Source organism: Cherax quadricarinatus, chromosome 77 (assembly GCF_038502225.1).
Source record: "Cherax quadricarinatus isolate ZL_2023a chromosome 77, ASM3850222v1, whole genome shotgun sequence".
Classification (NCBI taxonomy): domain Eukaryota; kingdom Metazoa; phylum Arthropoda; class Malacostraca; order Decapoda; family Parastacidae; genus Cherax; species Cherax quadricarinatus.
Window position 1 is genome coordinate 3,459,231 of NC_091368.1, and position 26,908 is coordinate 3,486,138.

Here is a 26,908-nt window from a genome sequence, read left to right on the forward strand (position 1 = left end):
AAACTGCAACATTAACACCCCTCCTTCAGAGTGCAGGCACTGTACTTCCCATCTCCAGGACTCAAGTCCGGCCTGCCGGTTTCCCTGAATCCCTTCATAAATGTTACTTTGCTCACACTCCAACAGCACGTCAAGTATTAAAAACCATTTGTCTCCATTCACTCCTATCAAACACGCTCACGCATGCCTGCTGGAAGTCCAAGCCCCTCGCACACAAAACCTCCTTTACCCCCTCCCTCCAACCCTTCCTAGGCCGACCCCTACCCCGCCTTCCTTCCACTACAGACTGATACACTCTTGAAGTCATTCTGTTTCGCTCCATTCTCTCTACATGTCCGAACCACCTCAACAACCCTTCCTCAGCCCTCTGGACAACAGTTTTGGTAATCCCGCACCTCCTCCTAACTTCCAAACTACGAATTCTCTGCATTATATTCACACCACACATTGCCCTCAGACATGACATCTCCACTGCCTCCAGCCTTCTCCTCGCTGCAACATTCATCACCCACGCTTCACACCCATATAAGAGCGTTGGTAAAACTATACTCTCATACATTCCCCTCTTTGCCTCCAAGGACAAAGTTCTTTGTCTCCACAGACTCCTAAGTGCACCACTCACTCTTTTTCCCTCATCAATTCTATGATTCACCTCATCTTTCATAGACCCATCCGCTGACACGTCCACTCCCAAATATCTGAATACGTTCACCTCCTCCATACTCTCTCCCTCCAATCTGATATTCAATCTTTCATCACCTAATCTTTTTGTTATCCTCATAACCTTACTCTTTCCTGTATTCACCTTTAATTTTCTTCTTTTGCACACCCTACCAAATTCATCCACCAATCTCTGCAACTTCTCTTCAGAATCTCCCAAGAGCACAGTGTCATCAGCAAAGAGCAGCTGTGACAACTCCCACTTTGTGTGTGATTCTTTATCTTTTAACTCCACGCCTCTTGCCAAGACCCTCGCATTTACTTCTCTTACAACCCCATCTATAAATATATTAAACAACCACGGTGACATCACACATCCTTGTCTAAGGCCTACTTTTACTGGGAAAAAATTTCCCTCTTTCCTACATACTCTAACTTGAGCCTCACTATCCTCGTAAAAACTCTTCACTGCTTTCAGTAACCTACCTCCTACACCATACACTTGCAACATCTGTCACATTGCCCCCCTATCCACCCTGTCATACCAAGTAACCAGGTAGTGTGGTTTATTTCCATTGTGGTCCTTCGGCTCTTTCCTGGGATGCCACACACAATAGGTAATAAACACCCAAGTACCTACTTACTGCTAGGTGACTAAGAGAACATGCTTATCTTCTCCACCCAGCCCATGCTCCTTTCCAGGTTCTAAGGATCACTTACCATGAGCCACCCCCACTATCCTATCTCCACCATTCCATTATTTTAGTATCTTAATTTAGCATTAAAAATAAAAAGTATTTTACTGTATGTTATTAGAAATCTGGTCCTTCAAGGAAGGGGTCTATATGCTGTTGAAAAGCTCTTGATACGAAGACTTGGAACTACCTTCCCCTTTTTCAGATCACACTTGTATGACCCCCAAAGACCTTGTTGATGGTTGGACACACTTAGCTTGCACCACAACACTCCATGCCACAGGTTTGGCAGGAAGAAATTTTCAAACGTCCAAAATATCAGCCCACTGGTGAAATCAAGACTGTCGCATACTTTTATTACATATTTATTTCCAAAAAAATCATGAGTATTTCCCTTGGTTCCCTCATGTTACAAAAAATGCAACAGCTATTAAGAATAAACATCTCCAGTGAATACTATAAAGGTCTGCCCCTCTAGCATTCAGTCTGTTGCTGGGTTTTTGTAACAAGTAGTCAGTATCCTGGTCCAGTTATTCATTAGAATTTAATGGTATCTTAGGATTTCAACTGATAGGGTACTAACTGAAATTAAAATTAAGATATTTATTAACAAAGATAAAGCTGTCTAGGTGGACAATATCAAAGTATATTAATTTATATAATATAGGATATAAGTTCCTACACTCCTCTCGTATACAGTATTATTGTGCTGAAGGCACATATATCTTTATGGCTCTTAAATATCGTCTGGTACATTGTCAACATTTAAGAACATAATACTAATATATACAAGTGAGTATATGTGCATGTGTATGTGTGTGCTCTAAATAGTTTGCTAAGTCTCCAGACTTGACTCGACTTAACCAGTGACTGACTAAACGTCCTCACATAATCTATCTTCCTGACCAACCTGGCAATCAGAACAGCTTGCTTGAACAGTAAGACAACCGATTCGCTGAACAGCAACATACCTAGCAGCAACAACACAGTCGGAAACAAGAAGATAAAATAACGACCCTAACTGGGGACCATCTGCAGATCCTCCACAAGTCACAAAACTCCCATAATACTGAATCTAAGTTCAGCATAAAATCCCCAACTGCGACGGTGCACAGATACCAGAACAGATTAGGTCAGAAGCTACAGCTCAGGATCTGAGATAACTTTAGTGTCAGTGCGACACAACCTCAGTAAACATCGAAAATCACTAAGTCTAGGCCATGCTCTGTGAACAGAGTTAGTCACGAGAAGTATGTTTCATCTCGCCACAGAAAACATTACCAAAACAGTCTAAACAATGAACTAATAACAAAGAGAGAGTGACAGAGATGTTGCTCCAACAAGGGCCAGCAAGGGAGAGCTGGAGGGTGTTGTTGGAACCAGCACCAGCCAGAGAGAGAGGAAGGCAAGGCTGTCTCCTCACTCAGGTGAGGTGTGATCACGCCACTGGTCACATGACTCTCCGATGGACCACTGCTGCCCCACAACTACAGGGAAGCTGGCAGGGAAACAAGCAAGGCAGCAATTATCAAGGTAGTTTGCCAACTCATGGGCAGCTACTCAACACTCTTGAGCAATGAGCACAGAATAAGGTGTAAACGTTACATCCTACCTGATAATATAACTAAGTCAAATAATAATATAAAGCAATATATTTACGATTTAGCTAATATCACAAGTATCAATAATATAAAATTATATGAACAGGTAATATACATTATAATTGAGATATATACATTGTGACCCATTCAGGGGTTGCAATACCTCAGTTTTAGATTATTCCTGTCAAAATTAAATATCAAATAAAACAATGAACATCTATTTAAACACTCATAATTATAATAGTGTAAACATGTTATAACTAAGTGCTAAACCCATAAGGGTCATACAGTGGTGATAACAATTTTACATTAATCATAAAAACACTCTTTCACTTATCCCTTATGGGTTTTACGCTTAGTTACGATTATAATGATAATAATCATTCAACCAGACACTTGAAATACAAAGTTACACAATAATTATTTTAGCAGACAAAAAAACATATTCACCTAAAAATTGCACAGATTTTTTTTATGTAAAATCATTAGACAGCAAAGCTTGTGGATTAGGGTGCAATCACAATGGTGGAGTGTCACTGTAATAATTGCACTCTCTCTAGCACAAGCTGCATCAAATGTTTAAATCACCACCACCACTGTGTATTCATTTTAAGTTTATAAAAAACTTGCACTCAGAGAAGAAACTTTTAATGATGTTTTGATCCATCTTGGATTTATTATTTTAATCAAAAAGAAGCGCTAAGCCACAAGGGCTATACAGCGCTGCGATCCATCTTGGAGCAATGTATGACTGCAACAGTATCGTAAAGGTCTCCTGAGTGCAGGTTATTTGTGAACTGTTTTAGCCCTAATACTGTGATTTGTAGTCTTTAGAAGACTGAAGTATTTTGAAAGTCCACCATATTATTATTATAATCAAAAAGAAGCGCTAAGCCACAAGGACTATACAGCCAAGTCCACCATAGAATTAAATAACTAGATGTTTCTGAACATCTAAAACTGATGTTCAGTGAAAAAGCAGCAGTTTGGCTTTCCAAACTTTACGTAACATTCAGTTTGAGATACTGTATAACATTCTGAGTACAAAGAATCTAAATTTTTTCTATTGTCCATTTTGTCAGTGTATACAGCCTGATTTCTGACTTTCTCCTTCCCTTTAATGCTGCATCTTGCTTGCTCTGCTCTCTCAAAGGCCCACCAAAATAAAGGTTCTATGACACCCCTTAGCTGGTGCTTTAATGCTGGTGATGAACTCTTGATCTAAGGAATTTGTGCTACTGGAATACACCTGACTGAGACACTTGCACAACATTTGGGCATCTTTATCCTAGAATAAAGATACCCAAATATTGCACAAGTCTCTCACTTATCAACTTGTCAGTTTTGTAAACTATTCATTCACAAACCCACCTGATTACATCCCAATCCCCAGGCACTTTGTCTCTTATTGTTTAACATTTCCCTTGTGAATATAATAATAATCAATGATGTTTTCACCAGCACTGACATTCCATTCTTCAAATTGCCTTTGTACTCTACTCATTCCCATTACTTTAAAGGTTTTCCATGTCCAATAAACTTCACCTTTATCATGCAGCATGAATTATCACAGGTTTATTGCTTTTTAATAAACAGAATAAAAATGTTTTAATTTCCTACGTAGAATGATGATAATTTAAATTATAATATGTATAATAAGATATCCCATAAAATGTATAACAGACTTGAAATTGTTAAAATTTTGCTTCATACAGGAGCATCACAGTAATCAAAATAAAAACAAAAGCAAACTTATTTGATTTTGTTTCATAATCAATGTTATTTATATAATGTATGGTTAAACATGAAGAAATTAATGCCTCTTTTATAATTTTATGGATCACTGGGCAGTGCTGTATGACCCTTGTGGGTTTAGTGCTTAGTTATGATTGTAATAATAATATGGATTATTATTATAATAATCTAATAAGAACTTTTAGGAGCATACATATTGTCATATTGCCTTCTAGCAGGTGTGGTAACATCAGGCCTGCATGAGGGAACCTTTAGCCAGATCAACCAGGCTGTGATGGATGTGTGGGCCACCAGCAGCCTGGTTGACAAGGCAAACACCAGTCGAGCCTGGCCTGTGGCTGGGCTCCATGAGTTGAAAAACTCTCTGAACTCATCAAAGATATCTGATGAAGGGCTCTTGTGCACAGTAACTGAAGCTACCCTCCACTTCCTCAGATCAAACCTGATCACTTCATCCCCTCCCACATCTTAGGCATTATATAACCCTTAAGGGTTTAATCACTATCCCATAACTATAATAATCTCTAATGACATGGCAGTAATACTGACTCAACACAAAATTTAAAAAAAGACTGATGCAAAGACTTAAAAAAATCAATATATAGAGGAAACTGGTTTATTTTACATTAGACTTTAAAATCCAAGTTGAGAGTGATGTCATCCTCTGATAGCTGCGATGCACTTCTGTAATTATCATAATCTAAAAATTTTATTTACAAAACCTGGACATTTTATATTATAAATTCTTTAAAAAAAAAACTTAAGTTGTTTATATAAAAGTGTCGAAAATATTTTGAAGTCTTTTGACAATGATTTTATATACAGTACATTGTATTTTCAAATATTAATGAACTACAACTTAATGGATTAACTGTTGCACTTGAGTTTTCCAAATACACACATGCATGCAACATTAAACTCTTGCAAGAACCTATAATGACCAATTTTCGTACTATATATTAAAATTTTTAAATGATTAACACGATTTGTTGTAATGCAGTGGCCAAAAAATAAAATTATATACCTTCAGTCAATGTCAATGACTTCTATTTCAAGGTTCACTTCCCGGTTGACAGGAAGTCGGTTCGACCTACTCTGACGTGGCCGGAGTGCATACTGGTGCCAACCCTGGGAAAAGTAAATATGTATTGAAACTTATATATATATATTTTTTAACACATCGGCCGTTTCCCATCGAGGCAGGGCGACCCAAAACAGAAGAAACACTTTCATTATCATTCACTCCATTGCTGTTTTGCCAGAGGCTTGCCTACACTACAGTTATAAAACTGCAACATATTTGTATAGAAGTTCCCTTTAAAAGAGATGTCTTGATCCTGAAAGCTCACGATCCAAGAAAACAGAGCCTACGTTATGTTTTTTGGATGAAATATCATGACTTACCATTCTTAATGCTGTATAGCCCTTGTAGTTTAGCACTTCTTTTTGATTATAATAATAATTACCATTCTTAATGTAAATGATATATTCATGGGACTGATAAATTCATAAAACTGATAATAATATATATTTATGACTGATATTGCTGTACAACAAAGCTGAAGGGGGTGGGTGAGTTTCAATGGAGAGGAATAAATGGGATTAGGTCAGGGGTTTCAAATAGAGTTAGAGCTAAAGAAGGAGTAGCAATTATGTTGAAGGATAAGCTATGGCAGGAAAAGAGGGACTATAAATGTATTAATTCAAGGATTATGTGGAGTAAAATAAAGATTGGTTGTGAAAAGTGGGTTATAGTAAACGTGTATGCACCTGGAGAAGAGAGAAGTGTAGAGGAGAGAGAGAGATTCTGGGAAATGTTGAGTGAATGCGTGGGGAGTTTTGAATCAAGTGTGAGAGTAATGGTGGTTGGGGATTTCAATGCTAAAGTGGGTAAAAATGTTATGGAGGGAGTAGTAGGTAAATTTGGGGTGCCAGGGGTAAATGTAAATGGGGAGCCTTTAATTGAGCTATGTGTAGAAAGAGATTTGGTAATAAGTAATACATATTTTATGAAAAAGAGGATAAATAAATATACAAGGTATGATGTAGCACGTAATGAAAGTAGTTTGTTAGATTATGTATTGGTGGATAAAAGGTTGATGGGTAGGCTCCAGGATGTACATGTTTATAGAGGGGCAACTGATATATCAGAGGGGTGTTAATGTTGCAGTTTTAAAAACTGTAGTGTAAAGCACCCTTCTGGCAAGACAGTGATGGAGTGAATGATGGTGAAAGTTTTTCTTTTTCGGGCCACCCTGCCTTGGTGGGAATCGGCCACTGTGATAATAAAAAAATATTTAGTTGTAACTACAGTTAGAGTAAGAGGTAGATGGGAAAAGAGGAAGGTGGCAACAACAAGTAAGAGGGAGGTGAAAGTGTATAAACTAAGGGAGGAGGAAGTTCGGGCGAGATATAAGCGACTATTGGCAGAAAGGTGGGCTAGTGCAAAGATGAGTAGTGGGGGGGTTGAAGAGGGTTGTAATAGTTTTAAAAATGCAGTATTAGAATGTGGGGCAGAAGTTTGTGGTTATAGGAGGGTGGGGGGGCAGGAGGAAAGAGGAGTGATTGGTGGAATGATGAAGTAAAGGGTGTGATAAAAGAGAAAAAGGTAGCTTATGAGAGGTTTTTACAAAGCAGAAGTGTTATAAGAAGAGCAGAGTATATGGAGAGTAAAAGAAAGGTGAAGAGAGTGGTGAGAGAGTGCAAAAGGAGAGCAGATGATAGAGTGGGAGAGACACTGTCAAGAAATTTTAATGAAAATAAGAAAAAATTTTGGAGGGAGTTAAACAAGTTAAGAAAGCCTAGGGAAAGTATGGATTTGTCAGTTAAAAACAGAGTAGGGGAGTTAGTAGATGGGAAGAGGGAGGTATTAGGTAGATGGCAAGAATATTTTGAGGAACTTTTAAATGTTGAGGAAGAAAGGGAGGCGGTAATTTCATGCACTGGCCAGGGAGGTATACCATCTTTTAGGAGTGAAGAAGAGCAGAATGTAAGTGTGGTGGAGGTACGTGAGGCATTACGTAGAATGAAAGGGGGTAAAGCAGCTGGAACTGATGGGATCATGACAGAAATGTTAAAAGCAGGGGGGGATATACTGTTGGAGTGGTTGGTACTTTTGTTTAATAAATGTATGAGAGAGGGGAAGGTACCTAGGGATTGGCGGAGAGATAAGATAAGATAAGATAAGATTTCGTTCGGATTTTTAACCCCGGAGGGTTAGCCACCCAGGATAACCCAAGAAAGTCAGTGCGTCATCGAGGACTGTCTAACTTATTTCCATTGGGGTCCTTAATCTTGTCCCCCAGGATGCGACCCACACCAGTCGACTAACACCCAGGTACCTATTTGCTGCTAGGTGAACAGGACAACAGGTGTAAGGAAACGTGTCGAATGTTTCCACCCCCGGGAATCGAACCCGGGCCCTCCGTGTGTGAAGCGGGAGCTTTAGCCACCAGGCTACCGGGCCACCCTGAGCATGTATAGTCCCTTTATATAAAGGGAAAGGGGACAAAAGAGATTGTAAAAATTATAGAGGAATAAGTTTACTGAGTATGCCAGGAAAAGTATACGGTAAGGTTATAATTGAAAGAATTAGAGGTAAGACAGAATGTAGGATTGCGGATGAGCAGGGAGGCTTCAGAGTGGGTAGGGGATGTGTAGATCAAGTGTTTACATTGAAGCATATATGTGAACAGTATTTAGATAAAGGTAGGGAAGTTTTTATTGCATTTATGGATTTAGAAAAGGCATATGATAGAGTGGATAGAGGAGCAATGTGGCAGATGTTGCAAGTATATGGAATAAGTGGTAAGTTATTAAATGCTGTAAAGAGCTTTTATGAGGATAGTGAGGCTCAGGTTAGGGTGTGTAGAAGAGAGGGAGAATACTTCCCGGTAAAAATAGGTCTTAGACAGGGATGTGTAATGTCACCATGGTTGTTTAATATATATATAGATGGGGTTGTAAAAGAAGTAAATGCAAGGGTGTTCGGGAGAGGGGTGGGATTAAATTATGGGGAATCAAATTCAAAATGGGAATTGACACAGTTACTTTTTGCTGATGATACTGTGCTTATGGGAGATTCTAAAGAAAAATTGCAAAGGTTAGTGGATGAGTTTGGGAATGTGTGTAAAGGTAGAAAGTTGAAAGTGAACATAGAAAAGAGTAAGGTGATGAGGGTATCAAATGATTTAGATAAAGAAAAATTGGATATCAAATTGGGGAGGAGGAGTATGGAAGAAGTGAATGTTTTCAGATACTTGGGAGTTGACGTGTCGGCGGATGGATTTATGAAGGATGAGGTTAATCATAGAATTGATGAGGGAAAAAAGGTGAGTGGTGCGTTGAGGTATATGTGGAGTCAAAAAACGTTATCTATGGAGGCAAAGAAGGGAATGTATAAAAGTATAGTAGTACCAACACTCTTATATGGATGTGAAGCTTGGGTGGTAAATGCAGCAGCGAGGAGACGGTTGGAGGCAGTGGAGATGTCCTGTCTAAGGGCAATGTGTGGTGTAAATATTATGCAGAAAATTCAGTGTGTGGAAATTATGAGAAGGTGTGGAGTTAATAAAAGCATTAGTCAGAGGGCAGAAGAGGGGTTGTTGAGGTGGTTTGGTTATTTAGAGAGAATGGATCAAAGTAGAATGACATGGAAAGCATATAAATCTATAGGCGAAGGAAGGAGGGGTAGGTGTCGTCCTCGAAAGGGTTGGAAAGAGGGGGTAAAGGAGGTTTTGTGGGCGAGGGGCTTGGACTTCCAGCAAGCGTGCATGAGCGTGTTAGATAGGAGTGAATGGAGATGAATGATACTTGGGACCTGACGATCTGTTGGAGTGTGAGCAGAGTAATATTTAGTGAAGGGATTTAGGGAAACCGGTTATTTTCATATAGTCGGACTTGAGTCCTGGAAATGGGAAGTACAATGCCTGCACTTTAAAGGAGGGGTTTGGGATATTGGCAGTTTGGAGGGATATGTTGTGTATCTTTATATGTATATGCTTCTAAACTGTTGTATTCTGAGCACCTCTGCAAAGACAGTGATAATGTGTGAGTGTGGTGAAAGTGTTGAATGATGATGAAAGTATTTTCTTTTTGGGGATTTTCTTTCTTTTTTGGGTCACCCTGCCTCGGTGGGAGACGGCCGACTTGTTGAAAAAAAAAAAATTGCTGTACAGTCCCTGTGGGTTTAGCACTTGCAATGAATGCTATAATAATGATTGAATATTTGCTATGAACAATATTTACATAAGTGGGAGATCAAACTCATTTCTGGTGAGAAATTATGATAGCATATGTTATGAATGCTATGCAAGTCTGCACACTGCTGATAACACTGCACTTATGGGAAGCAATAAACCCATAGGGGTCATACAACTCCTGGGGAATGGGAACCATCCACGTTTATATATAAATAAGTAGTTTACAAAACTGACAGGTTTAAAAATGAGATGCTTGTTTAACATTTGTGTATTTTTATAATGGAAATGTTTCCAGAATAAAGATACCCAAATGTTGCACAAGTATCTCATTTTCCAAGTTTGTTCCAAGGAAGGTGAGGCTAATTAACACCCATTTCAAACCAAACCATACCACGAGTGAGGATTGAACTTGTGGCGAGTAAGTCGTAAAACTCCAGGCCAATGTATAAGCCACTGGGCCCATGGTATGGTCTGTTTTCAAGGGTTTCATTATGATTTCATGAGTCAACGTCCATTTCCCTGGATCAAGAGCCCCCCCACCAGCATCACAGTACCTCCCTTGAAGGGGACTGGTAGCAACAGCCTAGTTGATCAGACACTTGATAAAGCATAGCCTCAGATGGTTGTAGCTGGTGAGGAGGAAAAAGTTACCAGCAGTGATTTGGAGAGTGGCAGCTGCTTTAAATGGCAAGTGGTTCACAATTCAGGAAGAAGGATGATAAGGAAGGTTAATAGAGAAGAAGTGAAGGTAGGAAATCAATTCTCTGTTCTCCAGGATGAGTGTACTTCAGTGGTTAGTGAGATTAAAGGTACCACTGACTCTCCTGCTTATCAAGATAAGAATATAATTGTGGGAGATTCTCGGGTAAGATATATGGACCGTGCTTTTTGTAACAGAGATAGAAAGATCAGACAGAGGGTGTGCCTCCCAGGAGCTGGTGTTGGTGACATAGTCAGCAGGTTGGATAATATTATGTCAGGCAATGGGAACAAGCCCATTATCTGTCTTAGTGCTGGTGGAAATGACATCAGTAATGGCAGGAGACAGGAGCTGCTGCATAAGTATAGGTCAGCCATAGATGTAGTCAGGTCTAAGGGAGGGATCCCAATCATATGTAGCATCTTGCCTATAAGGGAAGTGGGCAATGAATGGATGTCTAGGGCAATTGGTATAAACTGCTGGCTAGGCAGGCACTGCAAGGAACTTGCAATCCCATTCATTAATAACTAGGACATATTCTATGGCAAACGTGATATGTATGCAAGGGATGGGGTTCATCTCTCTGGGGATGAGTGGTTGCATTAGCCATTTCAATTAAGGGGGTTATTGGTGACATGTCTAGGACTTTAAACTGATAGATTATAGAGGTATGGGTGTCTGTGGGAAACAATCAGGCAACAGTACTAGGGTTGAAAACAGCAGATATAACCAGGATACCTCAGGGATAGGTTTAAAAGACAATATTCAAAATAAAGTTGCGAGTAAAGGCAAAGCAACTGATCAACAAACAGAGAGAGATAGTAGAAGGCAACAAATGACTAGCTCCCTTAAGGTTTACTATACAAATAGTAGGAATCTAAGAAATAAGATAGATGAGCTAAGATTACTTGCAAGTGCAGGTAATATAGATTATTTTTTATTATTATTAACACACTGGCCGATTCCCACCAAGGCAGGGTGGCCCAAAAAAGAAAAACTTTCACCATCATTCACTCCATCACTGTCTTGCCAGAAGGGTGCTTTACACTACAGTTTTTAAACTGCAACATTAACACCCCTCCTTCAGAGTGCAGGCACTGTACTTCCCATCTCCAGGACTCAAGTCCGGCCTGCCGGTTTCCCTGAACCCCTTCATAAATGTTACTTTGCTCACACTCCAACAGCACGTCAAGTATTAAAAGCCATTTGTCTCCATTCACTCCTATCAAACACGCTCACGCATGCCTGCTGGAAGTCCAAGCCCCTCGCACACAAAACCTCCTTTACCCCCTCCCTCCAACCTTTCCTAGGCCGACCCCTACCCCGCCTTCCTTCCACTACAGACTGATACACTCTTGAAGACATTCTGTTTCGCTCCATTCTCTCTACATGTCCGAACCACCTCAACAACCCTTCCTCAGCCCTCTGGACAACAGTTTTGGTAATCCCGCACCTCCTCCTAACTTCCAAACTACGAATTCTCTGCATTATATTCACACCACACATTGCTCTCAGACATGACATCTCCACTGCCTCCAGCGTTCTCCTAGCTGCAACATTCATCACCCATGCTTCACACCCATATAAGAGCGTTGGTAAAACTATACTCTCATACATTCCCCTCTTTGCCTCCAAGGACAAAGTTCTTTGTCTCCACAGACTCCTAAGTGCACCACTCACTCTTTTCCCCTCATCAATTCTATGATTCACCTCATCTTTCATAGACCCATCCACTGACACGTCCACTCCCAAATATCTGAATACATTCACCTCCTCCATACTCTCTCCCTCCAATCTGATATTCAATCTTTCATCACCTAATTTTTTTGTAATCCTCATAACCTTACTCTTTCCTGTATTCACCTTTAATTTTCTTCTTTTGCACACCCTACCAAATTCATCCACCAATCTCTGCAACTTCTCTTCAGAATCTCCCAAGAGCACAGTGTCATCAGCAAAGAGCAGCTGTGACAACTCCCACTTTGTGTGTGATTCTTTATCTTTTAACTCCACGCCTCTTGCCAAGACCCTCGCATTTACTTCTCTTACAACCCCATCTATAAATATATTAAACAACCACGGTGACATCACACATCCTTGTCTAAGGCCTACTTTTACTGGGAAATAATTTCCCTCTTTCCTACATACTCTAACTTGAGCGTGCTAAAAATATCTAGCCTAGACAAGACTCGCAGCAATGGTTTTAAGCTGGAAAAATTGAGATTCAGGAAGGATATAGGAAAGCACTGGTTTGGTAACAGAGTTGTGGACGAGTGGAACACACTCCCGAGTACCGTTATAGAAGCTAAGACGTTGTGTAGTCTTAAAAATAGGTTAGATAAATACATGAGTGGGTGTGAGTTGGACTTGACTAGCTGGTGCTACTGGGTCAGAAGCCGTACTCCTTCCTTAAGTGGAGGTGACCTAACTAGGTGGGCCATTGGTCTAAGCTGGGGGGATGACATGGATCTGCCCCACATGGGCCAGTAGGCCTGCTGCAGTGTTCCTTCTTTCTTATGTTCTTATACTGGACTTCAAAAAAGAAGTGCTCTTGAAAATAGTTACATGTATGAGAGTGGCTGTTTACCTCTCTGCTCATAATAATAATAATAATAATTTTATTTTAGCATGATGCATATTTGTACGAAGGACTATAACAATTGGGTGTACATGCCAAAAGCCCCTTTATATGCACAGCATTTCAGGCAAACTTAAGACTAACTTAAGATTAATAAGGCAATAACAGTGCAGTAATTTTTTACACCAGATCTGCAGGGTTACGTGTGGAATAAAAAGTTACAATAACATGACTGGAACAATACACAAATAACCTGCACACTGGAGAAAGAACTGTATGAGCCTTGTAGGTTTAGCGCTTATTTTTGATAATAAGAAAGAAACTTTTGACGACGTTTTGGTCTGAATTGAACCGAAACGTTGTCACGAATTTCGTTCTCCTATGTGCGGGTTATTTGTGTAGGGTCATGTATGAGATGTGAGGCTATTAGTTGGAAGTAAGAAGGTACCACTTGAGTTTTTCTTTTTAGTTTTCATTTTTCTTTAAACTTTTGTTTTTAGGTCACCGCCTCAGTCGGATATGGCCAGTTCATTGAGAACAAAAAAAAAGGATATTAAAAAATAAAAAAAAAATATAGTCAGATATCCTGTCAACTTTGCAACTTGAGACCATCATACATACCTTACTCATAACTTCTACATTAACAGTCTCTAAGTGAGTCTCTCTTCCTGTAATCAACATCAAACGTGAGATGCGACACGTATCTCTCTTAAACTGGGTAATATGATCACGATATCTGTCAACATGAGCAAAACATTAAAAGCATGTAAAGAAATTATCATATTTTTTATCAATTTACTTACATTAAAAAAATTAAGTCAGAAGTAGTAAATTTAAATGGTAAATCATGTCATAATATCACTTATGCAAGTGTTCTAAAGAGCTTTAAGAATACAAATTATTACAGTCATTAGCACTTAGTTTTGACTGTAATAACAATAAAGCGCTGTATGACCCTTATGGGTTTAGCGCTTAGTTATTATAATAACAATAATAAAAAATATTAGTCAACTACCACTTAATATCCTGAATAGGTACCAGACAAAAGGTTTGGCATGCTATTATTTTTTAACCCTTTCAGGGTCGAGAGGCCCTCTCCAAAACTCGTTCTCAGGGTCGAAAATTTTTTGGAAAAAAAAAAATTTTTTTTTCTTATGAAATGATAGAGAATCTTTTCCCGATCATAATGACACCAAAAGTATGAAATTTGATGGAAAACTTACGAAATTATGCTCTCACGAAGTTAGCAGTCTCCACGATTTCTACACATCGACGATTTCGCCCACTTGGAGCCCTACAGTGGTCCCTCAATAATCGTCCGGCCTGAAAGTCGTCCATTTCGGAAATAGTCCTGTTTTTTCGTCAAAATATTGGCTCGCAAATGGTCCTAATAGTCCTTCATCCAGGACGCGTACTCACGCTCTGAGCCGCCTCGGCCTTTCCTTCCCAGCCAGTGTGCCATTGTTTACCAGTGAGTGACGGTCCCCTCACATGCTCCTACGAAATATTTCATAATATTCCATTGATTTTAGTGCTTGCAAGTGCTAAATAAGCTACCATGGCTCCAAATAAAGATTCTAGTGCCAGCCCTTTGGTAAAGAATGTGAGAAACACATAATTTATGAAAAAGTTTGTAGAAAAATACAAAGATGGCGGTGGTAGAGTGGAAGCAGTTGTGTTAGTGGTTGATGAACATAAGAAAGGAGGATCACTGCAGCAGGCCTGTTGGCCCATGCTCGGCAGGTCCTTTACAATTCATCCCACTAACGAAACATTTTCCCAACCAAGTCCTCAATGCTACCCAAGAAATAAGCTCTGATAACTCTATCCACTCATTTGCAAGTCCCAAATGAGTGGATAGAGTTATCAGAGCTTATTTCTTGGGAAGCATTGAGGACTGGGTTGGGAAAATGTTTCGTTAGTGGGATGAATTGTAAAGGACCTGCCGAGCATGGGCCAACAGGCCTGCTGCAGTGATCCTCCTTTCTTATGTTCTTATGTTCATCAACCACTATCACAACTGCTTCCACTCTACCACCACCATCTTTGTATTTTTCTACAAACTTTTTCATAAATAATGTTTCTCACATTCTTTACCAAAGGGCTGGCACTAGAAGCTTTCTTTGGTGGTAGTGATGGTGGTAGAAGGTAGTAGTGATGGTGGTAGAAGGTAGTAGTGATGGTGGTAGAAGGTAGTAGTGATGGTGGTAGAAGGTAGTAGTGATGGTGGTAACAGTTGTAATAGTGGTAGAAGGTCGTAGTGATGGTGGTAGTGGGTTCCTTCTTTAGTGATTCAGTGATTCTACCAACTCCTCCAATGCAGTCACACTCATCACCTTCAAAACTACCATCAGAAAACATCTTATCTCCCTGATACACCCTGTCAACTAATTACACGAATACCACCTGGTGGTTAACACTTACACTCACTCACCCATTTGACCATAAACAGAAATATCAATCTCAATCTCAAAATAATGAATCTTAACTAGTCATAAGTTAGCCTGTGATACTCCAATACTGAAACTATGTATAGTGCCAAAACAAAAGCATTCACATTGCTAAACTCACAAACTAGTATTTAGTCACTTAGCCATAATACCAACTTACCTCATAATTTTGTAATATTTTAAACTTAAGATTTAATTTAAGTCTGCCCAAAATGCCTAGCCATGCTAGGTGTTCTAGTGGTACACTCTGTAATTATTATTTTACTACATGTAAACCACACAATAACCAAATTCTGTAAACTCAGCATTGTAATCCTTATAGAGAATAAACTTTGAATTTGAATTTGTTGGAGTTATATAGGGCTACAAAACCCACCGCCGCCTCTGCTGCTGCTTCACCAACATTATGGACGGCTTACACTCAGTGGCCCTTATATACCCAACAACAACACAACACCTCTCGTGACATACGTAATGACTTATTTTATTCATTCTAGAGTATATTCCATGTTTCTATGTTATTAATATTGTTTATTATGTTATATTAGTTGAATTTTGATAGATAAATAAGCCATAGAGTTTATATTAGTGTCATATTCTCCAACAATAAACTTGCCATCCCTCCCTCACACAAACAAATAGCCAATAAGAATATAACAATGGAAGAACACTGCAGGTCTACTGGCCCATACAAGGCAGGTCCTTATCAAAATGACCTCCACCCAAAGCTACCCAAGAATTTACTCCCGTACCCAATGACACAAATCAAACTCAGCTCCTCCAACTCGTGTATTTGTCCAATCTCTTCTTAAAGCTACCCAAGGTCCTAGCCTCGATCACCCTACTAGTAAGTGTGATGTTAAATAAGAACTTAAGAAAGTAGGAACACTGGAACAGGCCTGCTGGCCCATACTATGCCGTTCCTTCACAAATCCAACCCACTAACAGAACAAATGCTACCCAAGCAATAAACTCAGGTGCAAGTCCGACTCAAATCCAACCCCTTTCACTTGTGCATTTATCCAGCCTAAATTTGAAACTACCCAAGCCATAGCTTTTAGAACATTGGAAAGGAGGAACACTGCAATAAGCCTGTTGGCCCATACTAGGCCGGTCCTTCACAAATCCAACCCACTAACAGAACAAATGCTACCCAAGCAATAAGCTCAGGTGCAAGTCTGACTCAAATCCAACCCCTCTCACTCGTGTATTTATCCAACCTAAATTTGAAACTACCCAATGTTTTAGTTTCAATCACCCTACTAGGCAGACCATTCCACTCATCAACTACCCCTGTTACCAATGTTCATTTATACATTTTATTAGTGCCCTAGAGTCCTTATGGAGGGGGATTCCCCTTCCAAATAACCTCTCTTCCCTCTCTCCTCCTCCCTGTCTTACATTCATCAACAACAGCCTTCAATAAAGGTAACTGTCATGTTGAATGTTCATTCTTTTGTGCATGTAAATCTATCTTTTAGGTAAAAAAAATTTTTTTTTGTTGATACTTCTAGGTGTCTGGAACGAATTACAATGGTCCCTCGATTATTGACGGTAATCCGTTCCTGGAAGCCGGTCAATTATCGAAATGGTCGATTTACGAATCAATTTTCCCCATAAGAAATAATGTAAATTCAATTAATCCGTTCCTGACACCCAGAAGTATTAAAACAAAAAAATTTTTTACATGAAATATTCATGTAGTACATAAACAATACAATGGGAAATGATGAATGAAACATTAACAGCGTAACACTTACCTTTATTGGAGATTCTTCTTAGTGTATGGGAGACTGGAGGAGGAGGAGAGAGTGGATTGTTTATAGTTTGGAAGGGGAATCCCCTTCCAGCAACACCTCAGGTACCATTTGCTTTTCTGGGGTTGCTTCTTTTCTCTGTTTCTTAATGCCACTAGGACCAGCTTGAGAGTCACTGGAGTCCTGTCTCGCAAAATAACTGTGCAGAGAGCTCTGTTTCTGGCGTCTCTTTAAAACTTCCCTAAAATGGGCCAAGACTCTGTCACTGTACAAGTTGCCGATATGGCTTGCAACATCCTTCTCTGGGTGATGTTTCTCCATAAATCTTTCCATCTTACCCCACATAGTAAAAATCTCCTTAATTTCTGAAGAAGGCACCTTCTTCCATCTCTCTTCCTCCTCCTCTGCAGCAAGATTCTGAGCTGCGATCTGTTGCTCTTCCTGCTGAAGCTCTTGCAGCTCCTCAGTGGTTAGCTCTTCGTTGTGGTCCTCCACCAACTCTTCCACATCCTCCAAACTCACATCTAACCCCATGGAACTCCCCAGTGCCACAATAGAGTTCAAAGCTGACATAGGCTCATCAGGGTCAGCCCCAAACCCTTCCAAATCCCTCTTGTCGACACAATCTGGCCACAATTTTCTCCAAGCAGAGTTCAAAGTCCTGGTAGACACTCCCTCCCAAGCCTTACCTATAAGGCTTACACAATGGAAAATACTGAAATGTTCTTTCCAAAAATCTCGTAGGGTCAAGTGAGTGTCTGAGGTCACATTGAAGCACCTTTCAAACATTGCTTTGGTGTACAGGTTTTTAAAGTTTGTAATGACCTGCTGGTCCATGGGTTGGAGGAGAGGAGTGGTATTCGGGGGCAAGAACTTTACTGAGATGAACCCAAACTCCTTCAGAATTAGGTCATCCAAGTTTGGTGGATGAGCAGGTGCATTGTCCATTACTAGCAGGCACTTGAGATCCAATTTCTTCTCCAGGAGGTAATTCTTCACACTAGGGCCAAACACTTCGTTGAATCACTCTACAAAAATTTCCCTCGTGACCCATGCCTTATTATTAGATTTCCAAAACACACACAATTTACTCTTCATAACATTATTTTTCTTAAATGCTCTGGGATTTTCAGAATGGTACACTAGTAACGGCTTCACTTTGAAATCCCCACTAGCATTAGCACAGAACATTAGCGTCAGCCTGTCTTTCATAGGCTTGTGTCCTGGCATTGACTTTTTCTCTTGTGTAATGAAGGTCCTCTTTGGCATTTTCTTCCAGAAGAGGCCTGTTTCGTCACAATTGAACACTTGTTCAGGTTTCAGTCCTTCAGCCTCTATGTACTCCTGGAATTCATGCACATATTTTTCAGCCGCCTTGTGGTCCGAACTGGCAGCCTCACCATGCCTTACCACACTGTGTATGCCAGTACGCTTCTTAAATCTCTCAAACCAGCCTTTGCTGGCCTTAAAATCACTCACTTCACCACTATTTGCAGGCAATTTATTTACCAAATCTTCATGCAACTGCCTAGCCTTTTCACAAATAATCGAGGTCATAAGACTGTCTCCTGCTAATTGTTTCTCATTTATCCACACCAATAATAACTTCGCAACCTCTTCCAGTACTGGTGATCTCATTTTTGTCAGCATATTTACCCCCTTTGCAACAACAGCATCCTTGATTTCCTTTCTCATGGCTATGATGGAAGATATGGTTGAATGATTTTTGTTATACATCCTCGCCAGTTCGCCCACACGTACGCCACTATCATATTGTTCAATGATGTTTTTCTTAAATTCAATGGTATTTCTCACCTTCTTTACCAAAGGTTTGGCACTAGGAGCTTTCTTTGGAGCCATGGTAGCTTATTTAGCACTTAAATAACTTGCAAGCACTAAAATAAATGAAATATTATGAAATATTTCACTGGAGCACGTGAGAGGACCGCCGCTAACTGGTAAACAATGGCACACTGGCTGGGAAGGAAGGCTGAGGCAGGTCGAGGCCCGCTTACCTCATGCATACGCGTCTGGGACGACGGGTCGAGACGGGTCGATAAACGAATTTCGGTCAATTTCCGAGTCAATATTTTGTCGAAAAAAACGGTTGATTTCCGAAATGGTCGACTTTCAGGCCGGTCGATTATTGAGGGACCACTGTAATTGGATTTACATTATTTCTTATGGGGAAAATTGATTCGAAAATCGTCCATTTCGATAATAGTCCCACTTCCAGGAACGGATTATGGACGATTATTGAGGGACCACTGTATTTTTGGCCAATTTCGGTGTACTAGTCAACAAAAATCATATATATTTCACTAGAACTCCATTTTTTTCTATCGAATGAGTATAAGAAACCACCCATTTACCGATTTCAAGTATCCAATAAAGTGGTCAGAAATTGGCAATTTTGCCAATTTCACACAAATTTCAGAAGATGCCAATTTCCAAATAGGGTCCAGAATAAACAAGACAGACATTCCTGGCACTAAAATATCATTTTCTCTGTTCATTAGCCACGTCCCCAGGCCCCTCTTACATCTCTTTTGCTTTCCACTTTGAATTTTTATTCTCACAAAAAATAGAAAATTTACTGTTATGCATTAGTGTAGAAATGGTGTAGAAATGGTATAAATAATATCAGTGTACTTGTGAAAGAATATTAGACTTACCAGTTGACGTGTATGGGACGCTTGGCATGATTTGTTTACTTTCGAAATTTGGTAAAAATTGAGCATTTCTGCTACTTTTGAGCTCAATTTCAAGGTACTTTTCATTAAGAAACCAATCAAAATTATCTCAATTTCTGTAATATGTCTTCCATTCTATAAAATGAGACCAGAAAAACTAGAATACAACCATAAATACCATACAAAAATACACTGCAAAGTCGCTGTTTTAAACCAAAAACACGGTACGGAGTTTTTTTTTGTCATTATGCACTGTGTGCTGCAGGATTTTTTTATACCATGCACACTGACCACATAGACCCATTCTTTCATATGTAGGCCTACCAGCTTTCTCTCACAAGATTTGAAGGTGCTAGAATTTAGGCGTTCTAGTACGTCAATAACCCTGGTGCGTAATCCGTACTAGTACGTCAGAAACCCTGAAAGGGTTAACACGCTGGCCATCTCCCAGTGAGGTAGAGTGACTCGAAAAAGAAACACTTTCACCATCATTTACACTACCATTGTCCTGCCAGAGGCACATTGTTACGACAGTTCAGATGTCCCTTGAGGCCCTGAGACATAAGAAATCAAAGGCGATGTAAAAACATTTCACAGGATAAGTGTCTTCAGCAACCTTGTTTCCTCAAGGGTTCACCTCGTACTGTCGCTTACTTGAGCTGCAGATACAATGGAGCCTGGCAATTTTAGTCTCTAACACACTATTTACAACTTCACCACTTGGTAAATATAACCTGCCACCACTACATATCTGAATTTTCCGTCTAACTTTTCATTTGTTATGCAGGTACAACATTGATTTTCTGGACACTAATGGTCCGGAACCAAACAAAATTACAAGCAGGAACTTGAAATTCCCATGGCAATGTATTTACCACTAAACTGTGTCACTTATCCAACCCCAAGACCAAGGAATACTGTGCTCTCTAAAGGCAGAAACACCATCAATCTGGAAAGGCTTTGGAACCAAAGGTCCGAAAAATCGATGTTGTACCTGTAATTTAGTATTTAAATTTTATCTAGAAAATTGACATATGTAGAGGGTGACGGACCTGTGTATAGGGTGATGGACGTGTACACAGGGCGATAGATGTGTGTAGAGGGTAATGGACTTTTATTGTGTAATTAGTTTTTTCAATTATTCAAAATTACATTTCAGTAATGTTCATTAGGTGGAGGCTAACTATATTATATTCATCGGGAAATACTAAACCTGTAGGGGTCATACAGTGCCTGAGGACTGGGAGGGAATCAGGTTCTAAGAAAGGAGAGGATAGCTCCCATTCCTTGGTTCAAGATCTCTTCATTGCCATCAAGGAAAGAGGTTTTTGGAGAAAATGAAATGAAATCTAATAGCATACTGGAAGTGTGCAGATCTGCACTGTACTTGCTATATATAATAATTACGCACACTATGTACAGGAGGGCCCCATCTGTATGGCTCTTGGGTTTTCGACCCCGTACAGTAGACAAAAATCAACAGTGGGTGGAAAAGCGTTTTTTCATTATCAAATGCATCTAAAATACCTGATAGCATGTACACTGTTATGTATTAAGTGTTCAATACAGCTAGGCCTAAAAAAATTGATAAAGTAATATAAATACAGCCTCTCTTCACTTAACAATGAACTTTGTTCCTGAGACTACATCGTTAAACAAATTCATTGCTAAGTGAGGAGCATACTATAATGGAAGTGAGTTTGTGTCAACCATCTTTGATATTGTTTTAATGTCACCTTTGCACCATTTATGACATCTCTGGTATATTTTTAAATGTTTATACAGTAGTGTACTGTATATTGAAATAAACGGAATAGAGGAAATCAGTTCTAATATACATTATCGAGGTATGAATACTGGTCAGAGAGCTCGTCCTAAGTCCAAGGTGTCAGTAAACGAGTACATCACTAAGTGAGGAGAGGCTGTACACAGTGCATACTTCCCTGAAATTATGGTGCCAGTCGCCCTTCCTTTATGCAACTGTTGTATGAAAATGGCAGAAAAGCAGTAAAAGCACTAAACATAATAAATAATGGCTCAATTGAAAGCCAACGAAGAGGTGCCTGTATATGCTGGGTCCTTCTGTATATATCAGTCAATGTACATTGAGTTTACCTTAATCCTGAACAAGCAATCAACAAATCACAAGTCTCACCAGCAACTTGAAGACATACCTGCAGTTGGAAGAACAACTTGCAAGTGAATAGCAAGACTAACAATTTACTTACCTCAAGGTCATTGGTGGCACAAATTTGTCAAATGCAGCACAACTGTTGCATAGGTAACCTCCATAAAATATGTCGCCATCGTACGATATGTAGACTGATGGTACCTGAAAATAAGATGAAAATTATTTATTTTTTGGAATGTTTAAAGTCCATGTTGGATGGTGGTAATAATACTACATACACAAATTAAAAATTAGTTTCATATTTTTTGAGACACAATGTTTCGTTACACAGATCACTCATGCTGAGTGACCGTTCAGTCAAAACTAGTCTTTCAATGACACATTAAGAAAACAAACTCATAATGACAAATGTTGTAAACAAAGGTAACTGACAAACTAGGAATGTAAAACGCATACAGCAATAAACATTTTTTTAGATGTTACACCCTAGGTAACCTTCATAAAGCCTTATTTAGGACAAACTATCTTAAATAAAAGGTTTGCTCTTCTACATGTTTTGCATGACAAGTGTGGTAGCAGCTCTCACTATCATGGTGGAGACTCATAGGAGACACACAAGCACCTGAGAGACCAGTTTAGCTGCAGGTGTTTAATTATATTCACTATGTACTTAACTTGTGTTGGTGTTTTGAATGAATGACACATAGTCTCTCCCCTACTTATGTACAGGTTCGGTTCTGAGCGAAGTCCATTTGTTTGTAAGTCCAACATACGTATGTATAGTATATGTAAACACAGGAAAAATATATACTGTACACTAGTAAACTTTCTTTGGCCCAAAAGGAAAAACGAAAGTTTCTCCTTAGACGTTTAGTAATGTATACAGGAGCAGGGGTTACTAGCCCCCTTGCTCCCGGCATTGTAGTCGCCTCTTACAACATGCATGGCTAACGGAGGAAGAATTCTGTTCCACTTCCCCATGGAGAAAGCTAGTAAGCATGTGTTATAAATGAAATAAAGTTTATAATGGTTATACTAAAGTTTGTAAATAAAATAAATTTAGTGAAAACAGATGGTGAGATAACATAAAAACAGACGGCATTTGTATTATCGAGAGTTTTGCAACACGAATGTTCATATGTAGGGGAGTCTCTGTACTTCCTGTGTAAACACTGTCATAACCCAGAGCCTCTGTTCCAAAATTAGGACTGAGTATGAATAGGCACCTTTGATATACCTTTGCAAGACTAAAATTTTTTTTTTAATACACCGGTTGTCTCCCACCAAGGCAGGGTGACCCTTAAAAAGAAACATTTCCACCATCACTCATTCCATTACTGTCTTGCCAGAGGGGTGGAAATACTAGTTCAAACTGCAAATATTCCCACCCCTCCTTCAGAGTGCAGGTAACTTACTTCCCAGCTCCAGGACTCATCAATACGTATATTCATGAAAAGCTCTCCCTCCATGAAGGGGGTGGGAGAAGAGTGCCTTAATCCAAGGAATGGGAGCTATCCTCTCATTCCTTTGATTAAATCTGATTACCTCCTATAACCTTCAAAAATTTAGTACCTAATGAAAATGATATTTCTCAAACTCACAACAAAAACCAAAAATCAGTGTAATACAGTAATTTCAGCATACCTTAGTCACAAGTGGATAGTGTGTCTGAGTCACTGTTGCAGCAGCACACTGCAGACACTTCACCGTCTCTTTCAAGTTTTTCTTTGGTACCAAAACTTCCAGTTTGTCTTGTGCTTTGATAATGGTATAAAGCGCAGCGCTGTTTATAGTCAAATACTTCTTTGAACGAGTGATTGCCACATACAATAAATTATGCTCATCGCCAACGTCTAAAGGGTAATGTGTGGAAGGACAGAGAATATTTACAGGGTGGAGATCATCTAACAATATAACCCAGTCCCATTCCAGACCCTTGGCTTTGTGAATGGTACTGAAGGTAATGTCAGCGACAGATGGCTTTGCATTACATCTCTTCTTGAGTAGATTGAGGTGATGTGGTGTTTTATGGCCACTATGCAGGAACATCATAATTTTGTTATATAAGTCAAGGTCTTCTAAATTTTCAGCAAAGTTTGCAAGGCTGGCTACTGAATCAAACCTGGCTACTAACTTGTTTTCGATCTCCAAAGTTTCTGCAGTACCAAAGCCTTGCTCAACTTGAGACAATTTATATATGTCCATCACAACATTAAATCCATACTTGTTAATTCCACCTGCAAATGCCATGGATGCTTGTTTGAAAACATTGTCCTCACATAGTTTTGTGGCGAGTTTATAAATTTCCAAATTTGACCTCGCTAAGTATGCTCTCTTTATTTTTGAATTTACAGCATAATACATTGAATCTGGAGCATTCACTATCGTATCCTTTTTTCTTCCTCCAACAATAGTCGGTCTGCTAACACCGAGGAGTCTCTCTAAAACACAGTGTGCAAGATATGCAATTTCAGGACCAAATCTGAAGGACTGAGTGAGGTAAAATGTGTGACTGGCAGCCACCATATCTAATGCATTGACGGCCCCTCGGAAGGCGTAGATTTGCTGGTGATGATCCCCCACAATAACCTGAAATAAAGATGCTGTGACAGGAGAAGAATTTATTATATGATGCTGTATGACCCACATGGGCCTAGCTCTCAATACAAACACCCTACACTGCATACAAGTTGTCTTCAAGTTGGTGCAGTAGAATAAAAACCAGCAACACTCCCATTCTCATGCAACACACCATTTTTAGAGCGAATAACACTATGAATGAAGGCATATGAAAGGAATAATTTTCTACAGTTACTCATCACTCATACAAGCCGCCCAGCTACATCTCATATTTAAGTCAATTTGTTCTACTGTGGGTGCATGTATAATGTTTACATGTTATGTAATGTATTTCTTATACAATTTTGAAAAAAATATCAGATGGATTAATGAAAATGTCTATATCAACGTAATTATGACATTTAACCCGTAAACGGTCCAAATGTATATATACGTTTTTTCAACATTTGAAAGTATGTAAAAAAAGTAGATCTTCTTTTTGTTTTTTTACATTTGAAAATGTGTAAAAAAACTTCGATCTACTTTTTTTTTGTTATACATGTATTTGAAAATATGTAAAAAAAAACGTAGATCTACTTTTGTAGCACTACACATGTGAACGTAGATCTGCTTGGACCGTTCACGGGTTAAAGCGCCCCATAGCGATTATTATTAATAATATGGCGTCTTCAAGACTAGAGAGACCTCTTGGTGATTTTAATGTGTACCTGCATGCCAGCACAGAGTGTAAGTTTATTTAGGTACAGGTACACATAATTATCAGAGTACAGTGGAACCCTGAGTTTCAGTCGCCCTAAGTATCAGATGCTTCGAGTTTCGACCGCTTTTTTGGGCCAAATTTTGTCCCGAGTTTGGGCCATTGCCCCGTGTTTTGGCTGGTGTACCAGACCTGTCCACCTGCCCGGGCTTGCGCGCCTCCCTGTGTAGGTGTCGTGAGCCAGTCTAGCATTCTTTATCCTTGAGAGAACATTACCCTGCACACTCATTTAAACATTTTGCAATAAATTCATTGTGTTTAGTGCTTGATTATTGATTGTGACTGTGAAATAAGCCACCATGGGCCCAAAGAAACTTCCTACTGGCACCCCTGTGGTAAAGAAAGTGAGGAACACCATAAAAGTGAAGGAGGAGATAGCAGAAAATACAAAAGTGGCATCTGTGTGGAGGAGCTTGCCAGGATGTATGGCAAAAACAAATCAACTATCACTTCTATCTTGGCGAAGAGAAAAGAACTCAAGGAAGCTGATGTTGCAAAAGGTGTTGACATGTTAACCAAAAATAGATCACAAACAGTGGAAGAGGTTGAGAAGTTGTTGGTGGTGTGGATCAACAATAAAGATAGCGGGTGATAGTGTTTCGGAGTCAATCATTCGTGAGAAGGCAAGGCAGTTGCATGACGATCTTGTAATAGAGGAATCACTTCAGTATCCTCCAATGCACAAGCCTTATAGGTAAGGCTTGGGAAGGAGTGATTTCCACAACTGTCTCTGCTTGGAGACAATTGTGGCCACCATGTGTCATCCAGAGGGATTTTGAAGGGTTTGAGGCTGACCCTGACCCTGCCGACCCTCTGCCTATTGTGGAAGGTATTGTGGCATTGAGTAAGTCCATGGGGTTGGAGGTGAGTGACAAGGATGTGGAAAAGTTGGTGGAGGACCACAGGGAAGAGCTAACCACTGAAGAGCTGCAAGAGCTTCATCTGGAACAGCAACAGGCCACAGATGAGGAACTTGCTTCAGAGAGGAGGAAAAGGGAGTGAAGGAGGTGCCTCCTTCATTGATTAAGGAGATTTGTGCAAAGTGGAATGATGTGCAAAGTTTTGTGGAGAAGCACCACCCTGAGCAAGCTGAAACAAGTCATCTCTGCAACAAGTTCAGTGACAGGACCATGTCCCATTTTAGGCAAATCTTAAGGATACCAGAAACAGAGCACTCTTGACAGTTTTTTTGTGTGAAAGGGGTCCAGTGACTCTCAAGCTGGTCCTAGTGGCATTAAAAGACAAAAAAGAGAAGTAACCCCAGAGAGAGACTTGTTGCCTAAAGTCCTTATGGAGGGAGATTCCCCTTCCAAACAATAACCTCAACTCCCTCTCTCCTCCTCCTATCTT

General features: G+C 39.7%; 2 protein-coding genes across 6 annotated transcripts in view; one reads left to right on the plus strand and one right to left on the minus strand.

Annotated features, from left to right (window-relative positions):
* Positions 1–3,918, plus strand: part of LOC128701953 (uncharacterized) — a 34,042-nt gene extending 30,124 nt beyond the window's left edge. The window contains exon 7 of one of the 2 annotated variants that reach the window (XM_053795932.2): positions 1,217–3,918. The gene's annotated coding sequence lies outside the window, so the exon portion shown is untranslated. The remainder of the gene's footprint in view (positions 1–1,216) is intronic. The other variant, XM_053795933.2, reaches the window with a different exon arrangement.
* The window catches only part of LOC128701950 (F-box DNA helicase 1), a 108,635-nt gene that overhangs the window by 9,811 nt on the left and 71,916 nt on the right, over positions 1–26,908 (minus strand). The window contains exons 13-17 of one of the 4 annotated variants that reach the window (XM_070101431.1): positions 23,866–24,810; positions 22,319–22,422; positions 13,812–13,926; positions 5,736–5,839; positions 1,944–5,395 (exon numbers count right to left, since the gene is read on the minus strand). In XM_070101431.1, coding sequence (XP_069957532.1) covers positions 5,738–5,839; positions 13,812–13,926; positions 22,319–22,422; positions 23,866–24,810 — 1,266 coding nt within the window. In that variant the 3' untranslated portion in view covers positions 1,944–5,395; positions 5,736–5,737. Of the gene's footprint in view, positions 1–1,943; positions 5,840–13,811; positions 13,927–22,318; positions 22,423–23,865; positions 24,811–26,908 lie in introns of those variants that run through there. The other 3 variants (XM_070101432.1, XM_070101430.1, XM_070101433.1) reach the window with 3 other exon arrangements.